Source organism: Oncorhynchus keta, chromosome 27 (assembly GCF_023373465.1).
Source record: "Oncorhynchus keta strain PuntledgeMale-10-30-2019 chromosome 27, Oket_V2, whole genome shotgun sequence".
Classification (NCBI taxonomy): domain Eukaryota; kingdom Metazoa; phylum Chordata; class Actinopteri; order Salmoniformes; family Salmonidae; genus Oncorhynchus; species Oncorhynchus keta.
Window position 1 is genome coordinate 35,570,416 of NC_068447.1, and position 23,765 is coordinate 35,594,180.

At 48.7% G+C, this 23,765-nt stretch overlaps 1 protein-coding gene and 1 long non-coding RNA gene across 7 annotated transcripts in view; one reads left to right on the plus strand and one right to left on the minus strand.

The window, feature by feature from the left end:
- The window catches only part of LOC118360314 (calmodulin-binding transcription activator 1-like), a 579,426-nt gene that overhangs the window by 515,983 nt on the left and 39,678 nt on the right, over positions 1 to 23,765 (plus strand). For 5 of the 6 annotated variants that reach the window (XM_052482220.1, XM_052482216.1, XM_052482217.1 and 2 more), the window contains 2 exons: positions 7,409 to 7,549; positions 15,279 to 17,593. In XM_052482220.1, the coding sequence (XP_052338180.1) occupies positions 7,409 to 7,549; positions 15,279 to 17,593 (2,456 nt within the window). The remainder of the gene's footprint in view (positions 1 to 7,408; positions 7,550 to 15,278; positions 17,594 to 23,765) is intronic. The other variant, XM_052482221.1, reaches the window with a different exon arrangement.
- On the minus strand, positions 9,717 to 12,260 carry LOC127912529 (uncharacterized). The gene is made up of 3 exons (XR_008083073.1): positions 12,004 to 12,260; positions 11,159 to 11,252; positions 9,717 to 9,988 (listed from the first exon to the last, which is right to left on the minus strand). It is a non-coding gene; the product is annotated as an uncharacterized LOC127912529 (long non-coding RNA).

A 23,765-nucleotide genomic window follows, 5' to 3' on the forward strand; every position in this document is an offset into this window, starting at 1 on the left:
TTTCCGCCAGCCCTCCGGCACCACAGTGGTCAGCCTGAGAGCACACAGCCCTGGCCTCACATCCTCCCAGTCAGGCAGAGCAGGTCCAGCATAGAGCAGGGAAGAGCTCTGTTGATTGATGCCTTTGTGTGGGAGGAAGAGTCTCTGACTCACCAGAAATCCTTCTCACCTCCCCTCTCTCTCTCTCTCTCTGATGTAACCTGGTTTACTAATTGCTTAAAGACACGTAGTAGACGTGTTGTTATGGACTGCCTGCGTCATTCTTCTGTCCAGCGCCGTGTCTGAGACAGTGTCTGAGACAGTGTTTGAGACAGTGTCTGGGACAGTGTTTGAGACAGTGTTTGAGACAGTGTCTGAGACAGTGTCTGAGACAGTGTTTGAGACAGTGTCTGAGACGGTGTCTGAGACGGTGTTTGAGATGGTGTCTGAGACAGTGTTTGAGACAGTGTCTGAGACAGTGTTTGAGACAGTGTCTGAGACAGTGTTTGAGACAGTGTCTGAGACCGTGTCTGAGACAGTGTTTGAGACAGTGTCTGAGACAGTGTCTGAGACAGTGTCTGAGACAGTGTTTGAGACAGTGTCTGAGACGGTGTCTGAGACGGTGTTTGAGATGGTGTCTGAGACAGTGTTTGAGACAGTGTCTGAGACAGTGTTTGAGACAGTGTCTGAGACCGTGTCTGAGACAGTGTTTGAGACAGTGTCTGAGACAGTGTCTGAGACAGTGTCTGAGACAGTGTTTGAGACAGTGTTTGAGACAGTGTCTGAGACGGTGTCTGAGACGGTGTTTGAGATGGTGTCTGAGACAGTGTTTGAGACAGTGTCTGAGACAGTGTTTGAGACAGTGTCTGAGACAGTGTTTGAGACAGTGTCTGAGACCGTGTTTGAGACAGTGTCTGAGACAGTGTCTGAGACAGTGTCTGAGACAGTGTCTGAGACAGTGTTTGAGACAGTGTTTGAGACAGTGTCTGAGACAGTGTCTGAGACAGTGTTTGAGACAGTGTCTGGCACAGTGTCTGAGACAGTGTTTGAGACGGTGTCTGAGACAGTATTTGAGATAGAGTTTGAGACGGTGTCTGAGACAGTGTTTGAGACAGTGTTTGAGACAGTGTCTGAGACAGTGTCTGAGACAGTGTTTGAGACAGTGTCTGGCACAGTGTCTGAGACAGTGTTTGAGACGGTGTCTGAGACAGTATTTGAGATAGAGTTTGAGACGGTGTCTGAGACAGTATTTGAGATAGAGTTTGAGACAGTGTCTGAGACAGTATTTGAGACAGTGTTTGAGACAGTGTTTGAGACAGTCTTTGAGACAGTGTTTGAGACAGTGTTTGAGACAGTGTTTGAGACAGTGTTTGAGACAGTCTTTGAGACAGTGTCTGAGACAGTGTTTGAGACAGTATTTGAGACAGTGTTTGAGACAGTGTTTGAGACAGTGTTTGAGACAGTGTCTGAGACAGTATTTGAGACAGTGTTTGAGACAGTGTTTGAGACAGTGTTTGAGACAGTGTTTTTAGACAGTGTTTGAGACAGTGTCTGAGACAGTGTTTGAGACAGTGTCTGAGACAGTGTTTGAGACAGTGTTTGAGACAGTGTTTGAGACAGTGTTTGAGACAGTGTCTGAGACAGTATTTGAGACAGTGTCTGAGACAGTGTTTGAGACAGTGTTTGAGACAGTGTCTGAGACAGTGTTTGAGACAGTGTCTGAGACAGTGTCTGAGACAGTATTTGAGACAGTGTCTGAGACAGTGTTTGAGACAGTGTTTGAGACAGTGTCTGAGACAGTGTTTGAGACAGTGTTTGAGACAGTGTCTGAGACAGTGTTTGGTAAAATGTCAGGGTTTGTCTAATGATAATAGTCAATCAGGGGCTTCTGAAAATCAGTGGGAGAGTTGTTAATGGCCAGACTCCAGGCTGTGTGTATGTGCGTGCGTGCGTGCGTGTGTGTGTGTGTGTGTGTGTGTGTGTGTGTGTGTGTGTGTGTGTGTGTGTGTGTGTGTGTGTGTGTGTGTGTGTGTGTGTGTGTGTGTGTGTTGGCAGGGACAGGGCGGTGACGGTGAGTGATGTTCACAGGGCTGATTATTGATGACCAGGTAGAGAGTAGTGTGTCAGCAGCTTTAAGAGAGAGACAGATGCTCTGTGAATACAGACCAGCCAGCCAGGGGCCCTAACACACACACACACACACACACACACACACACACACACACACACACACACACACACACACACACACACACACACACACACACACACACTGATCATGATCACCAGAGCTTATGCTCCCCTATCGTTATCCCCTTCACTGTTCCTCTGACGATCATTTTAGGAGTCACAGCACCCCATCCACCCCAGGACAGGTCAGGACAGGTCAGATCAGGACAGGTAACAGTGCTGCTGTGAACTACTCTCTTCATTAGGTCTGGGGCTTCATTTCAGTAATGCGTGAAGTCATTCACTTTGGGGAGTTGGGACACAGAGGACCGAGGAGGGTAAGATGCCTTCTAGCTGACAGGCTACATGAGAAGGCCACATACAGTCTGTGTCCCTAATGGCACCCTATAGACCCTAGTCAAAAGCAGTGCACTATGTAGGGAATAGGATGCCATTTGGGATACAGAGAAATGGCAACAAAGCAGCCTACACCCCCCCATCTCTCTCCCTTTGTCTCTTTCTCCCTCCCTCACTCCCTCTATCCTCTTTTTTTTTATCCTTAAGAGTCTATTGACGCACTCGTTGTTTAATCTAAGTAACATCATTCTAAAAATCCCCATCAAAGTCCAGCATCAGTTAAAGCTGGAGATATCAGGGGCTGGGAGGTGGCCGAGCCACAGCTGTGTTTGTCAGACCATGAGACAATATATTATTATATATATATTACAATCCTGAAAATCTCACAAAAAGGTCTGTAACGTCCGAACAGTTTGGCCGACAAACTATTATGGAAAGGGGCGACTCTCACGAACACGATGGTGTTATCCGTTTTGCTCTACTACCCCCAAGACGGACGGGACTCGTCTGAATGTAACCCATACGAACCAATGGAAGTATGGAGGTCGTTTTTGTGCCATCAAAAATAAGGGGTTAAATTTGTGTCTAAAAATAGATACATACTGTATATATTCCCTCTTATATCTCCTACATATCAGACAGACACATCAAAACCTGATTCCTTATGATGAATTTTCTGACTGTCTTTTTTTGCCATTTATGAATGTGTTATTCAAAGCATTTCTGTGGGCTGTAGTAGTAAAGCCCTAATTCAATATTTTATCTAATCATTTTTAAATACAGTATAGTTTTTGATAACTAAAAAAAAATCAATATCAAATAGCTAAATCATCCAAATCATCTATGACCATTTTAAAACAATAGAATATGTTAGTTTAGTAACCCCCCCTCCAACAATTTAGACTTTTACAGGGTTTAAACAAACCAGATTAACATTCCGTCTATGGTAGAGCAACAGTGCCACCTAGTGGTGTGTTGACAGAACAGCTTCTTTCGTTGATCATAAGGACGTGGAGGGGTGCAAGCGAAGTGCACAGCAGCCTTATATTGTATTGGTGCATTATTCAGCTGTGAATAATGCAGTAGGCCTTTACCTACTGTACATGCTGTACAACTGTACATCTTTACACAAGCAGCTATGCTTCGTCAGCAGATGTAGGTGGGCTTTCGCCACTGTACACTTGAGGGAGCGTAGTGTGTAGTGTAACACTATGGATCTCTCATGGGTGTGAAGGAGACTTGGAATGCCACTCCTCAGTGGTGTATGGTAGGCCCATGGAGAGGAGGAGGCCGGATGAAAATCCCAGCTCTGTTGGAAACTAAGGACGGTGGGAAACGAAGGTATGTTTGACGTTATAAAGCCATGTGTCTTGGTACCATCTGATATGCATGTTGGCTTTAGACTCTGTAGTGCATACTTCTAGACTGGGTCTGGGAGAGTTCTACTGTTCACTTGATCTTAGTGCACAGACTCAACATAAACATCGAAGAGTTCTTTTCTTGGGAGAATTGGAACTTGGTAGAGAAAACGGGCTGCCACAGAGAGGCGCATATTATATCCACGGCTTCCAAGCAGAAAGGGCCTTAATGAAGAACTCCTCTTACGTTGTGTCCTGTGGGCAACAGCTGTACCTTTCTTTGTTTAGTGTTATTTACATTTTGAAGTTCATGTGGAAAACAGTAGGACAAGTATGTGAATAATGTATGTAAATAATGTATGTGAAAGAAGCAGTGCTTACAAAGTGACGTCATCTGTAAATATGGGTGGATGATGACGAAGGCTTTATGCCAAAATGCGGCCGTTTGTTTTGACCTCTGCTGCTAAAAAACGAAACATTAAAATGCGTGTTTTCCTTTATTCCAGTATATGACTTTTAAACCCAAAGAGTTGTTTCACTGCAAACATTTGAACTGAAGCCCATTTCTCTTTCTAGACTTCTGCAATTGTCTTATTTCCCTCTTGTTTTATGCTCCGATGATGCCCCACTGCACAAAGCCTTAAACATGTCTAAGGACACAAAAACAAAGCAAGAATTCGGCCTCTATGGTTCACTGGAGCCTCGTAAAGCTATTTGTGTTTTGCTTCTGACCAAAACATACTCACCATAGCAACCACACACAACTACACACACACGCACGCACGCACGCACGCACGCACGCACGCACGCACACACACACACACACACACACACACACACACACACACACACACACACACCACACACACAGAAATGCACAAGTACATCCACACAGATACTCACCATGGCCTTTGACCTGCTCCTTCCCCCAGCGCTAGAGGTAGTTGCTGAGGCTCGGGGAGAGATCGACGGATGAGGGTTGGACTAGGGGTCAGAGACTGGTTTCTCTGCTCAGTCATATTATGAGAGGGCAGATCGACCAATGAGAAGGGAGCAGACCAGTCAGGCAGCTTGACTCACTGCCCTCCTCTAATGTAGTAAACAGGCAGTAGCCCAGACCCAGTGATGCCCTAGCCCTGGAGTCAGCCATGCCCCAATCCTGCTTATAACGCATGAGTCCACCAGGAGCTCAGACCAACACACCAGCAGTCTCCCTCCCTCCCTCCTTCCATCCATCCCTCCCTCTCCCTCTCTCCTTCCTTCCTTCCTTCCCTCCCTCCATCTATCCCTCTCTTTCCTTCCTTCCTTCCCTCCCTCCCTCCATCCATCCCTCTCCCCCTCCCCTCTCTCCTTCCCTCCCACCAAACACTCCATCCAGGGCTAGACCAGACTAGCAGGGCACGGCACACCTACCCCAGTCAGTGCCCAGTGGTGCAGAAGACAATGTGATGTGATCTGTGTATCCTGAAGACAGGTGCTGCTCATCAGCCAACATCCCCAACATGCATGATGTCACAGGAATGAGCTGGTGGGGCTCGTGATGCAGGAGAGCCTTTAGCGACCTATGACAAACCCTGGCAGAGTGGCACGGGGCATCAGTGCCATAGTGAGGCAGCTGCAGGCAGGAGTTGGGATACATGGTGTATGTCAGCGGTAGCGTTGCTCTGTCACTCCGAGGCCTGTCAAAGCTCTGAGTTAGCACCCTACTGTCGCTCTGCTCTGGCTTTGTCACGAAGGGGGACCCGCGTCAGGACACCAACAACTTATCCCCGTGTCACCAATACCTCTACATCATCACAACTTTACGTCTCTGATGTGTTACTGAAGCCAAACCGTTATGAAGTCAGACAAGTCATTTTAATATGTATCTAATTCACAGAGAAACAGTTGAACAACAGATATGAGTGTCTGACTACATCAGTTATCTTTTTGTGAAGCTGTGCCTTCATTACTGTCATGCTTACTTCATGCATTGTCTTTGGGACTCATGTAGCCAGAGTAATCTGTCATTGTTGGTCTGATGTGTTGTGGCAGGGAAGCTTCTGTATTTCCCTGGCCCCGGCCCGCTGTAGTGTTCAGTAATGTAGTGTTCAGTAATGTAGTGTTCAGTAATGTAGTGTTCAGTGGAGCAGAGGGCTGCATTGCCGCCTGCTGAATCTGACTGTCTACACGACTACTGCTCTGCTGGCATCTACTGGTGATCGCCTGGTAATCAGCTAGTTGAAGTGAAAGCACCCTGATTAGCTTTCTCTCTGCCTCTGTCTCTGTCTGGCAGCGACGCTCTTATTTCACCCTGTCTCTTTCTCTTTACTTCTCACATGCAGAGGCTCTCTCTCTCTCTCTTTCCCTCTCTCTCTTTCTCTCTCTCTCGCTCTCTCTCTCTCTCTCTCTCTCTCTCTCTCTCTCGCTGTCTCTCGCTCTCTCTCTCTCTCTCTCTCTCTCTCGCTCTCTCTCTCTCTCTCGCTGTCTCTCGCTCTCTCTCTCTCTCTCTCTCTCTCTCTCTCTCTCGTCTCTCTCTCTCGCTCTCTTCTCTCTCTCGCTCTCTCGCTTCTCTCTCTCTCTCTCCTCTCTCTCTCTCTCTCGTTGTCTCTCGCTCGCTCTCTCTCTCTCTCTCGCTCTCTCTCTCTCTCGCTCTCTCTCGCTCTCTCTCTCTCTCTCGTTGTCTCTTGCTCTCTCTCTCTCACTCTCTCTCTCTCGTTGTCTCTTGCTCTCTCTCTCGCTCTCTCTCTCGCGCGCGCGCTGTCTCTCGCTAACACACACAGACATTTACTCTCTCCCTTTCTTCTGCCTATTTAACTGAGGGAGGTAGTGAGACGTGGGAACCCATATCAGAGCTGCCTTGATTTCTGTTAGATGTTTTAAATATGCTCCACTTCGGAAACATGGCCATATTTGTTGTTTTCCGGTTGAGAGCATGGCGCTGCAGCAATAGCAGCAATGATGTGTAATAGTGTAGGCCTGCTGCCTGTGTTAGCAGCATCACTATCAGCCTGATGAGAAGTGGAGCCTGGCTGCTAAGCCAGAGACAGAAAAGCAGTGAAAGGTATTAGGCGGTGGCAGCCAGCTGTGACCGGAGCAGGCCAGCCAGGCAGGAATGCACTTATGCAGGCGAATGGCTCTCTTCTCCTTCATCTAGCAGCTAGACTGTGTTCCTCTCCAGTGGTTTTCCACATCACAGCCCCGGAGTTACAGGCAGCCAGAGGCAAATACAATGACTCAAGGCAGGGAGCCATCATGCCTGTTGTGTGTTAACGGGCCTGTGTGTGGTTGGCTACTTTCATCAAGTAGTTCACAGCACAGTAGGTAGGTTGGGCGGTGTGGGGGGGAAGAGAGGAGACGTGAGAGATGTGCAGCTGTCCAAATAGAGCTTCATGCAAACAGTGCTGTCTAAACTATCCAGACGCAGACTATTAGGTGGGGGTTTAGGGTGTAGAGATGCGGGTGGGTGGGTCACAGGGGTATAGGGGTGCAGCCTGCAGTAGTGTGGGTGGGGCTGGTCTGTTGGTCTGGACTGGCTGACATCTCTGTCTCCTCTCTCCCGGCAGTTCATGGCATCAAGTGGACTTGCAGCAACGGGAACAGCAGCTCTGGCTTCTCAGTGGAGCAGCTGGTGCAGCAGATTCTGGACAGCCACCAAACCAAGCCAACTCCCCGGACCCACAACTGCCTCTGCACAGGCACCCTGGGTAAGGGGGAGGGGCTATAGGTAGAGAGGGGGAGGGGCTAGAGGTAGAGAGGGGGAGGGGATAGAGGTAGAGAGGGGGAGGGGATAGAGGTAGAGAGGGGGAGGGGCTAGAAGTAGAGAGGGGGAGGGGATAGAGGTAGAGAGGGGGAGGGGCTAGAGGTAGAGAGGGGGAGGGGCTAGAGGTAGAGAGGGGAGGGGCTAGAGGTAGAGAGGGGAGGGGCTAGAGGTAGAGAGGGGAGGGGCTAGAGGTAGAGAGGGAGCAGGGGCTAGAGGTAGAGAGGGGAGGGGATACAGGTAGAGAGGGGAGGGGATAGAGGTAGAGAGGGGAGGGGATACAGGTAGAGAGGGGGAGGGGCTAGAGGTAGAGAGGGGGAGGGGCTAGAGGTAGAGAGGGAGCAGGGGCTAGAGGTAGAGAGGGAGCAGGGGATAGAGGTAGAGAGGGGGAGGGGATAGAGGTAGAGAGGGGGAGGGGATAGAGGTAGAGAGGGGGAGGGGATAGAGGTAGAGAGGGGAGGGGCTAGATGTAGAGAGGGGAGGGGTAGAGGTAGAGAGGGGAGGGGATAGAGGTAGAGAGGGGAGAGGGGAGGGGATAGAGGTAGAGAGGGGGAGGGGATAGAGGTAGAGAGGGGGAGGGGATAGAGGTAGAGAGGGGGAGGGGGGGTAGAGGTAGAGAGGGGGAGGGGATAGAGGTAGAGAGGGGGAGGGGATAGAGGTAGAGAGGGGAGGGGATAGAGGTAGAGAGGGGAGAGGGGAGGGGATAGAGGTAGAGAGGGGATAGAGGTAGAGAGGGGAGGGGATAGAGGTGGAGAGGGGGAGGGGATAGAGGTAGAGAGGGGGAGGGGATAGAGGTAGAGAGGGGGAGGGGATAGAGGTAGAGAGGGGGAGGGGGAGGGGATAGAGGTAGATAGGGGAGGGGATAGAGGTAGAGAGGTGGGAGGGGGAGGGATAGAGGTAGAGAGGGGATAGAGGTAGAGAGGGGAGGGGATAGAGGTGGAGAGGGGGAGGGGATAGAGGTAGAGAGGGGGAGGGGATAGAGGTAGAGAGGGGAAGGGGATAGAGGTAGAGAGGGGGAGAGGGGGAGGGGATAGAGGTAGAGAGGGGGAGGGGATAGAGGTAGAGAGGTGGAGAGGGGGAGGGGATAGAGGTAGAGAGGGGAGGGGATAGAGGTAGAGAGGGGAGGGGATAGAGGTAGAGAGGGGAGAGGGGGAGGGGATAGAGGTAGAGAGGGGAGGGGATAGAGGTAGAGAGGGGAGGGGATAGGGGGGAGAGAGAAAGGGGAGAAGGTGTAGTCCTAGCACTGACTGTTGAAGGTGTAGTCCTAGCACTGACTACTTGGTTGAGGGAAAATGTTCTTGCTATGATTGTGATGTGTTGCTGTCTCACCTCGCTATCTTACGAGGAATGCACCAATGTAAGTCGCTCTGGGTAAGAGCGTCTGGTAAATTACTCAAATGCCAAAGAGTTGGGAGAAGGAGAAGAGGTAGAGGTCCTACATTAGTGTATGTGGAAAGTGTCAGGGTCATGGCTCTCTTGTGTTTTATTGACACCATTTCAAACGGTCTCAAAAGTCATACCAATCAATTAAACAATCGATTACAATGACTTGGATAAGGATGTTGTTATCAGGTGATTTGTTTCGGTAAGAAAGCACAGACAGTGTTCTTATTAATGTCATGAGCTGCTCCAACAAGTCATTCACAGCCTTTCCTTGGAGGTTGTTTGTGAATTAGATTGCCACTAGCAATGGTCACTGAAATTATTAAAAGGGTTTAAAAAAATGTTTTACTGGCATGAACAAATAATGAATGGCGTTCAGGGATTTTGGTGTGAATTCAGGTGTTCAATTTATTGTACTTTTATTTATTTTTTGCACTCATATATTCATGTTCTTATTGTGTCAGCTATTTGAAAATATATTTTGTGTTAAAAGCAAGAAAATTATAGGTGCCTCATTTGCATAAATAAACTAAACACTTGCTCTGTCTACCCTACCTGCAGTCACCTGCTCTGTCTACCCTACCTGCACTCACCTGCTCTGTCTACCCTACCTGCACTCACCTTCTCTGTCTACCCTACCTGCACTCACCTTCTCTGTCTACCCTACTTGCAGTCACTTGCTCTGTTTACCCTACCTGCAGTCACCTGTTCTGTCTACCCTATCTGCACTCACCTGCTCTGTCTACCCTACCTGCACTCACCTGCTCTGTCTACCCTACCTGCACTCACCTGCTCTGTCTACCCTACCTGCACTCACCTGCTCTGTCTACCCTACCTGCACTCACCTGCTCTGTCTACCCTACCTGCACTCACCTGCTCTGTCTACCCTACCTGCACTCACCTGCTCTGTCTATCCTATCTGCACTCACCTGCTCTGTCTACCCTACCTGCACTCACCTGCTCTGTCTACCCTACCTGCACTCACCTGCTCTGTCTATCCTACCTGCACTCACCTGCTCTGTCTACCCTACCTGCACTCACCTGCTCTGTCTACCCTACCTGCAGTCACCTGCTCTGTCTACCCTACCTGCACTCTGCTCTGTCTACCCTACCTGCAGTCACTTGCTCTGTCTACCCTACCTGCACTCACCTGCTCTGTCTACCCTACCTGCAGTCACTTGCTCTGTCTACCCTACCTGCACTCACCTGCTCTGTCTACCCTACCTGCACTCACCTTCTCTGTCTACCCTACCTGCACTCACCTGCTCTGTCTACCCTACCTGCACTCACCTGCTCTGTCTACCCTACCTGCAGTCACTTGCTCTGTCTACCCTACCTGCACTCACCTGCTCTGTCTACCCCTACCTGCACTCACCTGCTCTGTCTATCCTATCTGCACTCACCTGCTCTGTCTACCCTACCTGCACTCACCTGCTCTGTCTACCCTACCTGCACTCACCTGCTCTGTCTATCCTATCTGCACTCACCTGCTCTGTCTACCCTACCTGCACTCACCTGCTCTGTCTACCCTACCTGCACTCACCTGCTCTGTCTATCCTATCTGCACTCACCTGCTCTGTCACCCTACCTGCACTCACCTGCTCTGTCTATCCTATCTGCACTCACCTGCTCTGTCTACCCATCTGCACTCACCTGCTCTGTCTATCCTATCTGCACTCACCTGCTCTGTCTACCCTACCTGCACTCACCTGCTCTGTCTATCCTATCTGCACTCACCTGCTCTGTCTATCCTATCTGCACTCACCTGCTCTGTCTATCCTATCTGCACTCACCTGCTCTGTCTACCCTATCTGCACTCACCTGCTCATCTACCCTACCTGCACTCACCTGCTCTGTCTACCCTATCTGCACTCACCTGCTCTGTCTACCCTATCTGCACTCACCTGCTCTGTCTACCCTACCTGCACTCACCTGCTCTGTCAACCCTATCTGCACTCACCTGCTCTGTCTACCCTACCTGCACTCACCTGCTCTGTCTACCCTACCTGCACTCACCTGCTCTGTCTACCCTATCTGCACTCACCTGCTCTGTCATCCTATCTGCACTCACCTGCTCTGTCTACCCTACCTGCACTCACCTGCTCTGTCTACCCTACCTGCACTCACCTGCTCTGTCTATCCTATCTGCACTCACCTGCTCTGTCTACCCTACCTGCACTCACCTGCTCTGTCTACCCTACCTGCACTCACCTGCTCTGTCTACCCTATCTGCACTCACCTGCTCTGTCTATCCTATCTGCACTCACCTGCTCTGTCTACCCTACCTGCACTCACCTGCTTGTCTAATCTGCACTCACCTGCTCTGTCTAACCTATCTGCACTCACCTGCTCTGTCTACCCTATCTGCACTCACCTGCTCTGTCTAACCTATCTGCACTCACCTGCTCTGACCCTAACTCACCTGCTCTGTCTACCCTATCTGCACTCACCTGTGTCTACCCTATCTGCACTCACCTGCTCTGTCTATCCTATCTGCACTCAAATCTGCACTCACCTGCTCTGTCTACCCTATCTGCACTCACCTGCTCTGTCACCCTACCTGCACTCACCTGCTCTGTCTACCCTATCTGCACTCACCTGCTCTGTCTACCCTATCTGCACTCACCTGCTCTGTCTACCCTACCTGCACTCACCTGCTCTGTCTACCCTATCTGCACTCACCTGCTCTGTCTACCCTATCTGCACTCACCTGCTCTGTCTACCCTATCTGCACTCACCTGCTCTGTCTTCCCTATCTGCACTCACCTGCTCTGTCTATCCTATCTGCACTCACCTGCTCTGTCTACCCTATCTGCACTCACCTGCTCTGTCTTCCCTATCTGCACTCACCTGCTCTGTCTACCCTACCTGCACTCACCTGCTCTGTCTACCCTATCTGCACTCACCTGCTCTGTCTATCCTATCTGCACTCACCTGCTCTGTCTATCCTATCTGCACTCACCTGCTCTGTCTATCCTATCTGCACTCACCTGCTCTGTCTACCCTATCTGCACTCACCTGCTCTGTCTACCCTACCTGCACTCACCTGCTCTGTCTACCCTATCTGCACTCACCTGCTCTGTCTACCCTATCTGCACTCACCTGCTCTGTCTATCCTATCTGCACTCACCTGCTCTGTCTACCCTATCTGCACTCACCTGCTCTGTCTTCCCTATCTGCACTCACCTGCTCTGTCTACCCTATCTGCACTCACCTGCTCTGTCTACCCTATCTGCACTCACCTGCTCTGTCTACCCTATCTGCACTCACCTGCTCTGTCTATCCTATCTGCACTCACCTGCTCTGTCTACCCTATCTGCACTCACCTGCTCTGTCTTCCCTATCTGCACTCACCTGCTCTGTCTATCCTATCTGCACTCACCTGCTCTGTCTATCCTATCTGCACTCACCTGCTCTGTCTTCCCTATCTGCACTCACCTGCTCTGTCTATCCTATCTGCACTCACCTGCTCTGTCTTCCCTACCTGCACTCACCTGCTCTGTCTACCCTACCTGCACTCACCTGCTCTGTCTACCCTACCTGCACTCACCTGCTCTGTCTACCCTACCTGCACTCACCTGCTCTGTCTTCCCTATCTGCACTCACCTGCTCTGTCTATCCTATCTGCACTCACCTGCTCTGTCTACCCTACCTGCACTCACCTGCTCTGTCTACCCTACCTGCACTCACCTGCTCTGTCTACCCTACCTGCACTCACCTGCTCTGTCTACCCTACCTGCACTCACCTGCTCTGTCTACCCTACCTGCACTCACCTGCTCTGTCTACCCTACCTGCACTCACCTGCTCTGTCTACCCTACCTGCACTCACCTGCTCTGTCTACCCTACCTGCACTCACCTGCTCTGTCTATTTATTTTTAATTCACCTTTATTTAACCAGTTAGGCTAGTTGAGAACAAGTTGTCATTTGCAACTGGACCTGTCTACCTCATGAATTACTGTTGTAGTCACGTTCTGTTGCATAATTCAACAAGTGTGTCAATAGCAGGATACATAAAAAGTCAACACGCTTGGCTCTAGATTACCCCTATTTATACATACTTTACATTGTTTGTGGCTCCCAAGTGGCACAGTGGTCTAAGGCACTGCATCTCAGTGCTAGAGGTGTCACTACAGACCCTGGTACGATTCCAGGCTGTATCACAACCAGCTGTGATTGGGAGTCCCATAGGGCGGCGCACAATTGGCCCAGCATCGTCCGGGTTTGGCTGGTGTAAGCAGTCATTGTAAATAAGAATTTGTTCTTAAGTAACTTGCCTAGTTAAATTAAATAAAATAAAATGTTATTTGTCACATACACATGATTAGCAGATGTTAATGCGAGTGTAGCGAAATGCTTGTGCTTCTAGTTCCGACAATGCATTAATAACCAACGAGTAATCTAACTAACAATTGAGTGATGGTAAAGAGCGGCATAGGCAAGATGCAGTAGATGGTATCGAGACAATCAGACATAATATCACTATAATCCGAGTGTTCATTTTCAAAAGTTGCTTTCATTTCAGCACATCTGCACTAAACAAAATCATAAACGCAACATGAAACAATTTCAGTTCATATAAGGAAATCAGTCAATTCAAATGTATCCATTAGGCTATGGATTTCACATGACTGGGAATACAGATCTGCATCTGTTGGTCACCGATACCTTAAGGTAGGGGTCAGAAAACCAGTCAGTATTTAGTGTGATCACCATTTGCCTCATGCAGCGAGACACACCTCCTTCACATACAGTTGATCAGGCTGTTTGTTGGTTGTGGCCTGTGGAATGTTGTCCCATTCCTCTTCAATGGCTGTATGAAGTTGCTGGATGTTGGCAGGAACTGGAAAACGCTGTCGTACACGTCGATCCAGAGCATCCCAGATGGGTGACATGTCTGGTGAGTATACAGGTCATGGAAGAACTGGGATATTTTCAGCTTCCAGGAATTGTCTGCAGATAGATCCTTGTGACATGGGGCTGTGTATTATCATGCTGAAACATGAGGTGATGGCGGCGGATGAATGGCACCACAATGGACCTCAGGATCCCGTCACAGTATCTCTGGTCATTCGAATTGCCTTCGATAAATTACAATTGTGTTCATTGTCCGTAGCTTATGCCTGCTCATACCATAACCCCACCGCCACCATGGGGCACTCTGTTCACAACGTTGACATCAGCAAACCGCTCGCCCAAACAACGCCATCTGCCCGGTACAGTAGAAACCGGGATTCATCCGTGAAGAGCACTCTTCTCCAGCGTGCCACTGGCCATCGAAGGTGAGCATTTGTCCACTGAAGTCGGTTACGACGCCAAACTACAGTCAGGTCAAGACCCTGGTGAGGACAACGAGCAGACAGATGAGCTTCCCTGAGATGGTTTCTGACAGATTGTGCAGAATTCTTCGGTTGTGCAAACCCAGTTTCATCAGCTGTCCAGGTGGCTGAGATCAGAAGCTGGATGTGGAGGTCCCGGGATGGTGTGGTTACACCTGGTCTGTGGTTGTGAGGCCGGTTGGACTTACTGCCAAATTCTCTAAAACGATGTTAGAGGCAGCTTATGGTAGACATTCCTGCAGTCAGCATACCAACTGCACGCTCCCTCAAAAATATGTGTTGTGTGACAAAACTGCACATTTTAGAGTGTCCTTTTTTTTTAGTGTCCTTTATAATGATCATGCTGTTCAACCAGCTTCTTGATGTGCCACACCTGTCAGGTGGATGGATTCTCTTGGCAAAGGAGAAATGCTCACTAACAAGGAATTAAGCAAATTTGTGAACAACATTTGAAAGAAATAAGCTATTTGTGAGTGTAGTACATTTCTGGGATATTTTATTTCAGTTCATGAAACATGGGACCAACACTTTACATGTTGCGTTTATATTTTTTAGTTAATAGTAATTTGTAAATATTTAAATCCACCAAAAATGAACACCCATTAAAATAAAGTTATCTTTTTTCTCTTTCTTGTGACGTGTCGAGACGGTTCAGTAAATCTCCGACTAATATTCTTGTAGCCAGTGTATTCCATTGAACCCATTTCAGCCAGTACCGGGGTGTGTTTGACAGGTGATTACAGACATTTCCTCAGTCGTAGCGTTGACGGGGGAAAAAGGACACAAGCAACAGTATGAAAGAGTCCCAGGAGTCAAATGAAAGTAATCAATACAGCGAGATTTAAGTGACAAGTGGAGATTCACTGTACTATTCTGCATTCTTTGTAAATGACTGATGACTTGTCCTGTACCTAGAGCTATCTCTCAGTAACCTCTCCTATCTCCCTCTAACAGGCGCAGGGAGCAGTGTGCACCACAAGTGCAACAGCGCCAAACACCGCATCATCTCCCCCAAGGTGGACCCCCGTGGAGGCTACAGCAGCGGTCACTCTGAGGTCCAGAACAACGACGTGTCCGAGGGCAAGACCGAGCACAGCAGCCATGGAGGGGGGGGTAAAAGTTACGGAGGGGGAGGGGGCAGCGCCAGGGAGAAACGCAATGGCAAGATTCCCAAGCCTGTTCTCCTGCACCAGAACAGCACGGAGGTGTCTTCTACCAACCAGGTGGAGGTCCCTGACACCACCCAGAACTCCCCCGTGTCCATCAGCAGCGGGCTGAACAGCGACCCAGATATGGCTGACAGTCCCGTGGTGACGGGCATGGGCCACGTGGCTTCCGTCCTGTCCAGCCTGTCCCAGAGTGTATTCATGTCCGAGGTGACCGGGGACCCAGGCTACAGCATGTCCCCCAATGGGGGCCCCAACGCCCACCTCATGGGCCCCGACGCAGCCTCTCAGGGACTGGGGTTGTCCGGTGTGGTGGCAGACAACCACAAGTTTGCCTTCCCTAGCGGAGGGGCTGGGGAGGGTCCCGGGGGGGCAGGGGGAGCAGGGGGAGCAGATGGGCTGTCCATGCTGTCTGCAGCCGGTGTGTCTGAGGAGCTGGTCCTGTCCAGCAGCCTGGATGCCGGAGGCATGAAGATACCTGAGACCACCATGAACTTTGACCCTGACTGCTTCCTCAACAACCCCAAGCAGGGCCAGACCTACGGGGGCAGCAGGCTGAAGGGGGGCGGCAGCTCCTCCTCTTCCTCCTCTTCCTCCAATGGCACCAACGGCAGTATGCAGCGCTCTCCATCCATGTCAGACTCTGGATACAGCTTCAACTCTGCTCTGGTGAAGAACATCAAGACGGAGGACATGTCCTTCGAGCAGCAGCTGGCCACAGAGCAGGGCTATCAGGTGGGGGCGGTGGTGAGCTGTGGAGGAGGTGGAGCTGGTTCCTCTGGGACTGGTTCAGCGCAGGGCTCCCTCGGCCTGACCCCGGCTGGCTCTCTGCTGCCCTCTGGAGGAGGCCTGAGCCCCAGCACCACCCTGGAGCAGATGGACTTCAGCGCCATCGATGCCAAGCAGGAATACTCCTCCGGGGCTGGGTCAGTGGGCTATGGCCAGGCTATGAACAGCCCCCACCTCTCCCACCAGAGCCACTCGCCCAGCTTCTTCCTCCAGGACACCCAGCAGTCCGGCCAGGCCCAGCAGGGCAGGTCCTCCATGGGCCAGAAGACTCATCTGATGGAGCACAACTCCCACGACTCCACAGCCTACATGGGCCTGCAGGTGGTCAAGACGGACTCCCCTGGCATTAACGGCCATCTCCACCACCACCACCAGAGCCACCACAGGGCCAACTGCAACGGTGGCTCCCCCACCGAGGGGCCAGGGCAGGGGCCTGGGTCTCTCCAGCTTCTGCAGTACCAGGGGGGCTTCCCTGGGCTGGGGCCAGAGCATGAGGAGGTGGTGGGTCTGGAGCAGCCAGGCAGCGTGGGCTCAGGCCAGGCAGGGGGAACAGAGAATGGAGAGGGCCTACTGAAGCCTGGGGATCACCTCCAGGCCTGTGGAGGAGGCAACCCAGAGGGAGGAGGGACAGAGCACTACCTGCAGCAGGCCAACGGTGGAGGAGGTCAGGGAGGTGGAGGAGGAGGGGAAGGAGTGACCATGCATAACGGAAATGGCATCAACAACGACGGCAGCAGCCGCTCACAGCAGCAGCAGCAGCTGCAGCCCCTCCTCCAGGGGGCTGGGATGGTCCAGGGCCTCTACAACACTGTGGGTCCCCACCAGGGCCTGGGCGGATCGGGCTCTAACGGGGGAGCAGGAGGGGGAGGCATGGAGATCAGCTTGGACCACTTCGACATCTCCTTTGGAAACCAGTTCTCTGACCTCATCAATGACTTCATCTCTGTGGACGGTAGTGGAACCAACATGGCTGCCGGGGGAGCTCTTTACAACCACCAGCTGGTGGCCAACCACGGCTCAGACAGTCAGGCCACGCCTAGTGGAGCTCCCCAGCAGGGCCAGGAGGACGGAGGGGTAGGAGGGGCCCGGGGGGCAGGATACAGCCCCTCAGAGCTCTGTCTCCAGCCCTGCTGCAGCCCTCAGTCTCTAGGTGCCGGGGCTGGGGGTGCAGGGACGGAGTCAGGCTCTCTGGCATACATGGACGTGGCGGAGGTGGTGTCTGCAGCCGTGGCCCACGGGGCTCTGGGGATGTTGCAGGCCACAGGGAGACTCTTCATGGTCACTGACTACTCGCCCGAGTGGTCCTACCCTGAGGTGAGCCTCCACCACGCTAGCAGTACATGTACTCCTTATTTCACAAAGCATTACACTCCAGTTGAGTGACCAAATGTAGTTAGAACATAGTTTTGTAGTTGTGATTGGGTAAACGGATACAGAGAGGCATTTTCCCAATTTTCACTTTGGTCAGACAGAAATAATGGATCTCCTTCAACCAACCTGAACTGCCAAAATATAGGAAACACTTTAGTAAACGAGGGATACAACGTATATTGAAAGCAGGTGCTTCCACACAGGTGTGTTTCCTGAGCAATTTCTAACCAACGAATTAACATCCCATCATGCTTAGTGTCATATATAAAAATGGTGGGCTGGAGGCCTCCAGAGTGGTGCCACTGTATAAAGCACTGCATTGCAGCGCTTGAGGCATCACTACAGACCCGGGTTCAATCCCAGGTTGTGTCACACCTGGCCATGACCGGGAAACCCATGAAGCCGTGCACAATTGGCAATAGGGGCAGGTTTCGCGCTCTAGCGACTCCATGTGGTGGGCCGGGTGCCTGCAAGCTGACCTCGAGTCGCCAGCTGGACGATGTGTTTCCTCCGACACATTGGTGCGGCTGGCTTCTGGGTTAAACGAGCAATGTGGCTTGACACGGTCGCGTTTCAGAGGACACTTGGTTCTCGGCCTTCGCCTCTCCCGAGTCCGTATGGGAGGTGCAGCAATGGGACAAGACTGTAACTACCAATTGGGGAGAAACAGGTTGTAAAAAGTACAGAAACAAATGCTTGGTAGGCCCAGTTGCTCAATATTTTGGCTACCATTGCTATGCACTCATGGGATGACAATACCCCCATCCACAGGTCACTGAATGGTTTGATGGGCATGAAAACGATGTAAACCATATGCCATGGTTGTCTCAGTCACCAGATCTCAACCCAATTGACCACTTACGGGATTCTGGAGCGGCGCCACCATCAACAAAACACCAAATAATGTAATTTCTGGTGGAAGAAGGGTGTTGCATCCCTCCAACAGAGTTCCAGAATGGATGCCACGGCGCTTTGAAGCTGATCTGGCTCGTGATCCAACGCCCTATTTAGACTCTTTATGTTGTTGTTTCCTTTGTTTTGGCAGTTACCTGTACATATCAACGTAGTTTGAATGAACTGTAATATCACTGTTCAACCACCGGATGGCAGCTCAATGAATTACAAAGCAGAGAGTAAAGGAGTCTGTGTAATGCCAGTAACACTGTTCAACCACAGGATGGCAGATCAATAATGTACAAAGCAGAGAGTAAAGGAGTCTGTGTAATGCCAGTAACACTGTTCAACCACAGGATGGCAGATCAATAATGTACAAAACAGAGAGTAAAGGAGTCTGTGTAATGCCAGTAACACTGTTCAACCACAGGATGGCAGATCAATAATGTACAAAACAGAGAGTAAATTCTGTGTAATGCCAGTAACACTGTTCAACCACAGGATGGCAGATCAATAATGTACAAAACAGAGAGTAAAGGAGTCTGTGTAATGCCAGTAACACTGTTCAACCACAGGATGGCAGCTCAATAATGTACAAAACAGAGAGTAGATTCTGTGTAATGCCAGTAACACTGTTCAACCACAGGATGGCAGATCAATAATGTACAAAACAGAGAGTAAAGGAGTAAACAGGATGGCAGTCTGTGTAATGCCAGTAACACTGTTCAACCACAGGATGGCAGATCAATAATGTACAAAACAGAGAGTAAAGGAGTCTGTGTAATGCCAGTAACACTGTTCAACCACAGGATGGTAGATCAATAATGTACAAAACAGAGAGTAAAGGAGTCTGTGTAATGCCAGTAACACTGTTCAACCACAGGATGGCAGATCAATAATGTACAAAACAGAGAGTAAAGGAGTCTGTGTAATGCCAGTAACACTGTTCAACCACAGGATGGCAGCTCAATAATGTACAAAACAGAGAGTAAAGGAGTCTGTGTAATGCCAGTAACACTGTTCAACCACAGGATGGCAGCTCAATAATGTACAAAACAGAGAGTAAAGGAGTCTGTGTAATGCCAGTAACACTGTTCAACCACAGGATGGCAGCTCAATAATGTACAAAACAGAGAGTAAAGGAGTCTGTGTAATGCCAGTAACACTGTTCAACCACAGGATGGCAGATCAATAATGTACAAAACAGAGAGTAGATTCTGTGTAATGCCAGTAACACTGTTCAACCACAGGATGGCAGCTCAATAATGTACAAAACAGAGAATAAAGGAGTCTGTGTAATGCCAGTAACACTGTTCAACCACAGGATGGCAGCTCAATAATGTACAAAACAGAGAGTAAAGGAGTCTGTGTAATGCCAGTAACACTGTTCAACCACAGGATGGCAGATCAATAATGTACAAAACAGAGAGTAGATTCTGTGTAATGCCAGTAACACTGTTCAACCACAGGATGGCAGCTCAATAATGTACAAAACAGAGAATAAAGGAGTCTGTGTAATGCCAGTAACACTGTTCAACCACAGGATGGCAGATCAATAATGTACAAAACAGAGAGTAGATTCTGTGTAATGCCAGTAACACTGTCCAACCACAGGATGGCAGCTCAATAATGTACAAAACAGAGAGTAAAGGAGTCTGTGTAATGCCAGTAACACTGTTCAACCACAGGATGGCAGCTCAATAATGTACAAAACAGAGAGTAAAGGAGTCTGTGTAATGCCAGTAACACTGTTCAACCACAGGATGGCAGCTCAATAATGTACAAAACAGAGAGTAAAGGAGTCTGTGTAATGCCAGTAACACTGTTCAACCACAGGATGGCAGATCAATAATGTACAAAACAGAGAGTAGATTCTGTGTAATGCCAGTAACACTGTTCAACCACAGGATGGCAGCTCAATAATGTACAAAACAGAGAGTAGATTCTGTGTAATGCCAGTAACACTGTTCAACCACAGGATGGCAGCTCAATAATGTACAAAACAGAGAGTAGATTCTGTGTAATGCCAGTAACACTGTTCAACCACAGGATGGCAGCTCAATAATGTACAAAACAGAGAGTAGATTCTGTGTAATGCCAGTAACACTGTTCAACCACAGGATGGCAGCTCAATAATGTACAAAACAGAGAGTAAAGGAGTCTGTGTAATGCCAGTAACACTGTTCAACCACAGGATGGCAGATCAATAATGTACAAAACAGAGAGTAGATTCTGTGTAATGCCAGTAACACTGTTCAACCACAGGATGGCAGCTCAATAATGTACAAAACAGAGAATAAAGGAGTCTGTGTAATGCCAGTAACACTGTTCAACCACAGGATGGCAGCTCAATAATGTACAAAACAGAGAGTAAAGGAGTCTGTGTAATGCCAGTAACACTGTTCAACCACAGGATGGCAGCTCAATAATGTACAAAACAGAGTAAAGGAGTCTGTGTAATGCCAGTAACACTGTTCAACCACAGGATGGCAGCTCAATAATGTACAAAACAGAGAGTAAATTCTGTGTAATGCCAGTAACACTGTTCAACCACAGGATGGCAGATCAATAATGTACAAAACAGAGAGTAAAGGAGTCTGTGTAATGCCAGTAACACTGTTCAACCACAGGATGGCAGATCAATAATGTACAAAACAGAGAGTAGATTCTGTGTAATGCCAGTAACACTGTTCAACCACAGGATGGCAGATCAATAATGTACAAAACAGAGAGTAAAGGAGTCTGTGTAATGCCAGTAACACTGTTCAACCACAGGATGGCAGATCAATAATGTACAAAACAGAGAGTAGATTCTGTGTAATGCCAGTAACACTGTTCAACCACAGGATGGCAGCTCAATAATGTACAAAACAGAGAGTAAAGGAGTCTGTGCAATGCCAGTAACACTGTTCAACTACAGGATGGCAGATCAATAATGTACAAAACAGAGAGTAAAGGAGTCTGTGTAATGCCAGTAACACTGTTCAACCACAGGATGGCAGCTCAATAATGTACAAAACAGAGAGTAAATTCTGTGTAATGTCAGTAACTCTGTTCAACCACAGGATGGCAGATCAATAATGTACAAAACAGAGAGTAAAGGAGTCTATGTAATGCCAGTAACACTGTTCAACCACAGGATGGCAGCTCAATAATGTACAAAACAGAGAGTAAAGGAGTCTGTGTAATGCCAGTAACACTGTTCAACCACAGGATGGCAGATCAATAATGTACAAAACAGAGAGTAAAGGAGTCTATGTAATGCCAGTAACACTCTTCAACCACAGGATGGCAGCTCAATAATGTACAAAACAGAGAGTAAAGGAGTCTGTGTAATGCCAGTAACACTGTTCAACCACAGGATGGCAGATCAATAATGTACAAAACAGAGAGTAAATTCTGTGTAATGCCAGTAACACTGTTCAACCACAGGATGGCAGATCAATAATGTACAAAACAGAGAGTAAAGGAGTCTGTGTAATGCCAGTAACACTGTTCAACCACAGGATGGCAGCTCAATAATGTACAAAACAGAGAGTAAATTCTGTGTAATGCCAGTAACACTGTTCAACCACAGGATGGCAGATCAATAATGTACAAAACAGAGAGTAAAGGAGTCTGTGTAATGCCAGTAACACTGTTCAACCACAGGATGGCAGATCAATAATGTACAAAACAGAGAGTAAAGGAGTCTGTGTAATGCCAGTAACACTGTTCAACCACAGGATGGCAGCTCAATAATGTACAAAACAGAGAGTAAATTCTGTGTAATGCCAGTAACACTGTTCAACCACAGGATGGCAGATCAATAATGTACAAAACAGAGAGTAAAGGAGTCTGTGTAATGCCAGTAACACTGTTCAACCACAGGATGGCAGCTCAATAATGTACAAAACAGAGAGTAAATTCTGTGTAATGCCAGTAACACTGTTCAACCACAGGATGGCAGATCAATAATGTACAAAACAGAGAGTAAAGGAGTCTGTGTAATGCCAGTAACACTGTTCAACCACAGGATGGCAGCTCAATAATGTACAAAACAGAGAGTAAATTCTGTGTAATGCCAGTAACACTGTTCAACCACAGGATGGCAGGTCAATAATGTACAAAACAGAGAGTAGATTCTGTGTAATGGCAGTAACACTCTTCAACCACAGGATGGCAGCTCAATAATGTACAAAACAGAGAGTAAAGGAGTCTGTGTAATGCCAGTAACACTGTTCAACCACAGGATGGCAGATCAATAATGTACAAAACAGAGAGTAAATTCTGTGTAATGCCAGTAACACTGTTCAACCACAGGATGGCAGGTCAATAATGTACAAAACAGAGAGTAGATTCTGTGTAATGGCAGTAACACTCTTCAACCACAGGATGGCAGCTCAATAATGTACAAAACAGAGAGTAAAGGAGTCTGTGTAATGCCAGTAACACTGTTCAACCACAGGATGGCAGATCAATAATGTACAAAACAGAGAGTAAAGGAGTCTGTGTAATGCCAGTAACACTGTTCAACCACAGGATGGCAGATCAATAATGTACAAAACAGAGAGTAAAGGAGTCTGTGTAATGCCAGTAACACTGTTCAACCACAGGATGGCAGATCAATAATGTACAAAACAGAGAGTAAAGGAGTCTGTGTAATGCCAGTAACACTGTTCAACCACAGGATGGCAGATCAATAATGTACAAAACAGAGAGTAAAGGAGTCTGTGTAATGCCAGTAACACTGTTCAACCACAGGATGGCAGCTCAATAATGTACAAAACAGAGAGTAAAGGAGTCTGTGTAATGCCAGTAACACTGTTCAACCACAGGATGGCAGCTCAATAATGTACAAAACAGAGAGTAAAGGAGTCTGTGTAATGCCAGTAACACTGTTCAACCACAGGATGGCAGATCAATAATGTACAAAACAGAGAGTAAAGGAGTCTGTGTAATGCCAGTAACACTGTTCAACCACAGGATGGCAGATCAATAATGTACAAAACAGAGAGTAGAGTCTGTGTAATGCCAGTAACACTGTTCAACCACAGGATGGCAGATCAATAATGTACTCTCCCCTATGTATTTATTTGGACAGTGAAGTTAGAACTTTAAATGTGGCTCTATACTCCAGCATTTTGGATTTGACATCAAGTGTTTTATGTGAGGCGACAGTACAGAATGTCACCTTTCATTTGAGGGTATGTTCACACATATCTGTTTCACCGGTTAGAAA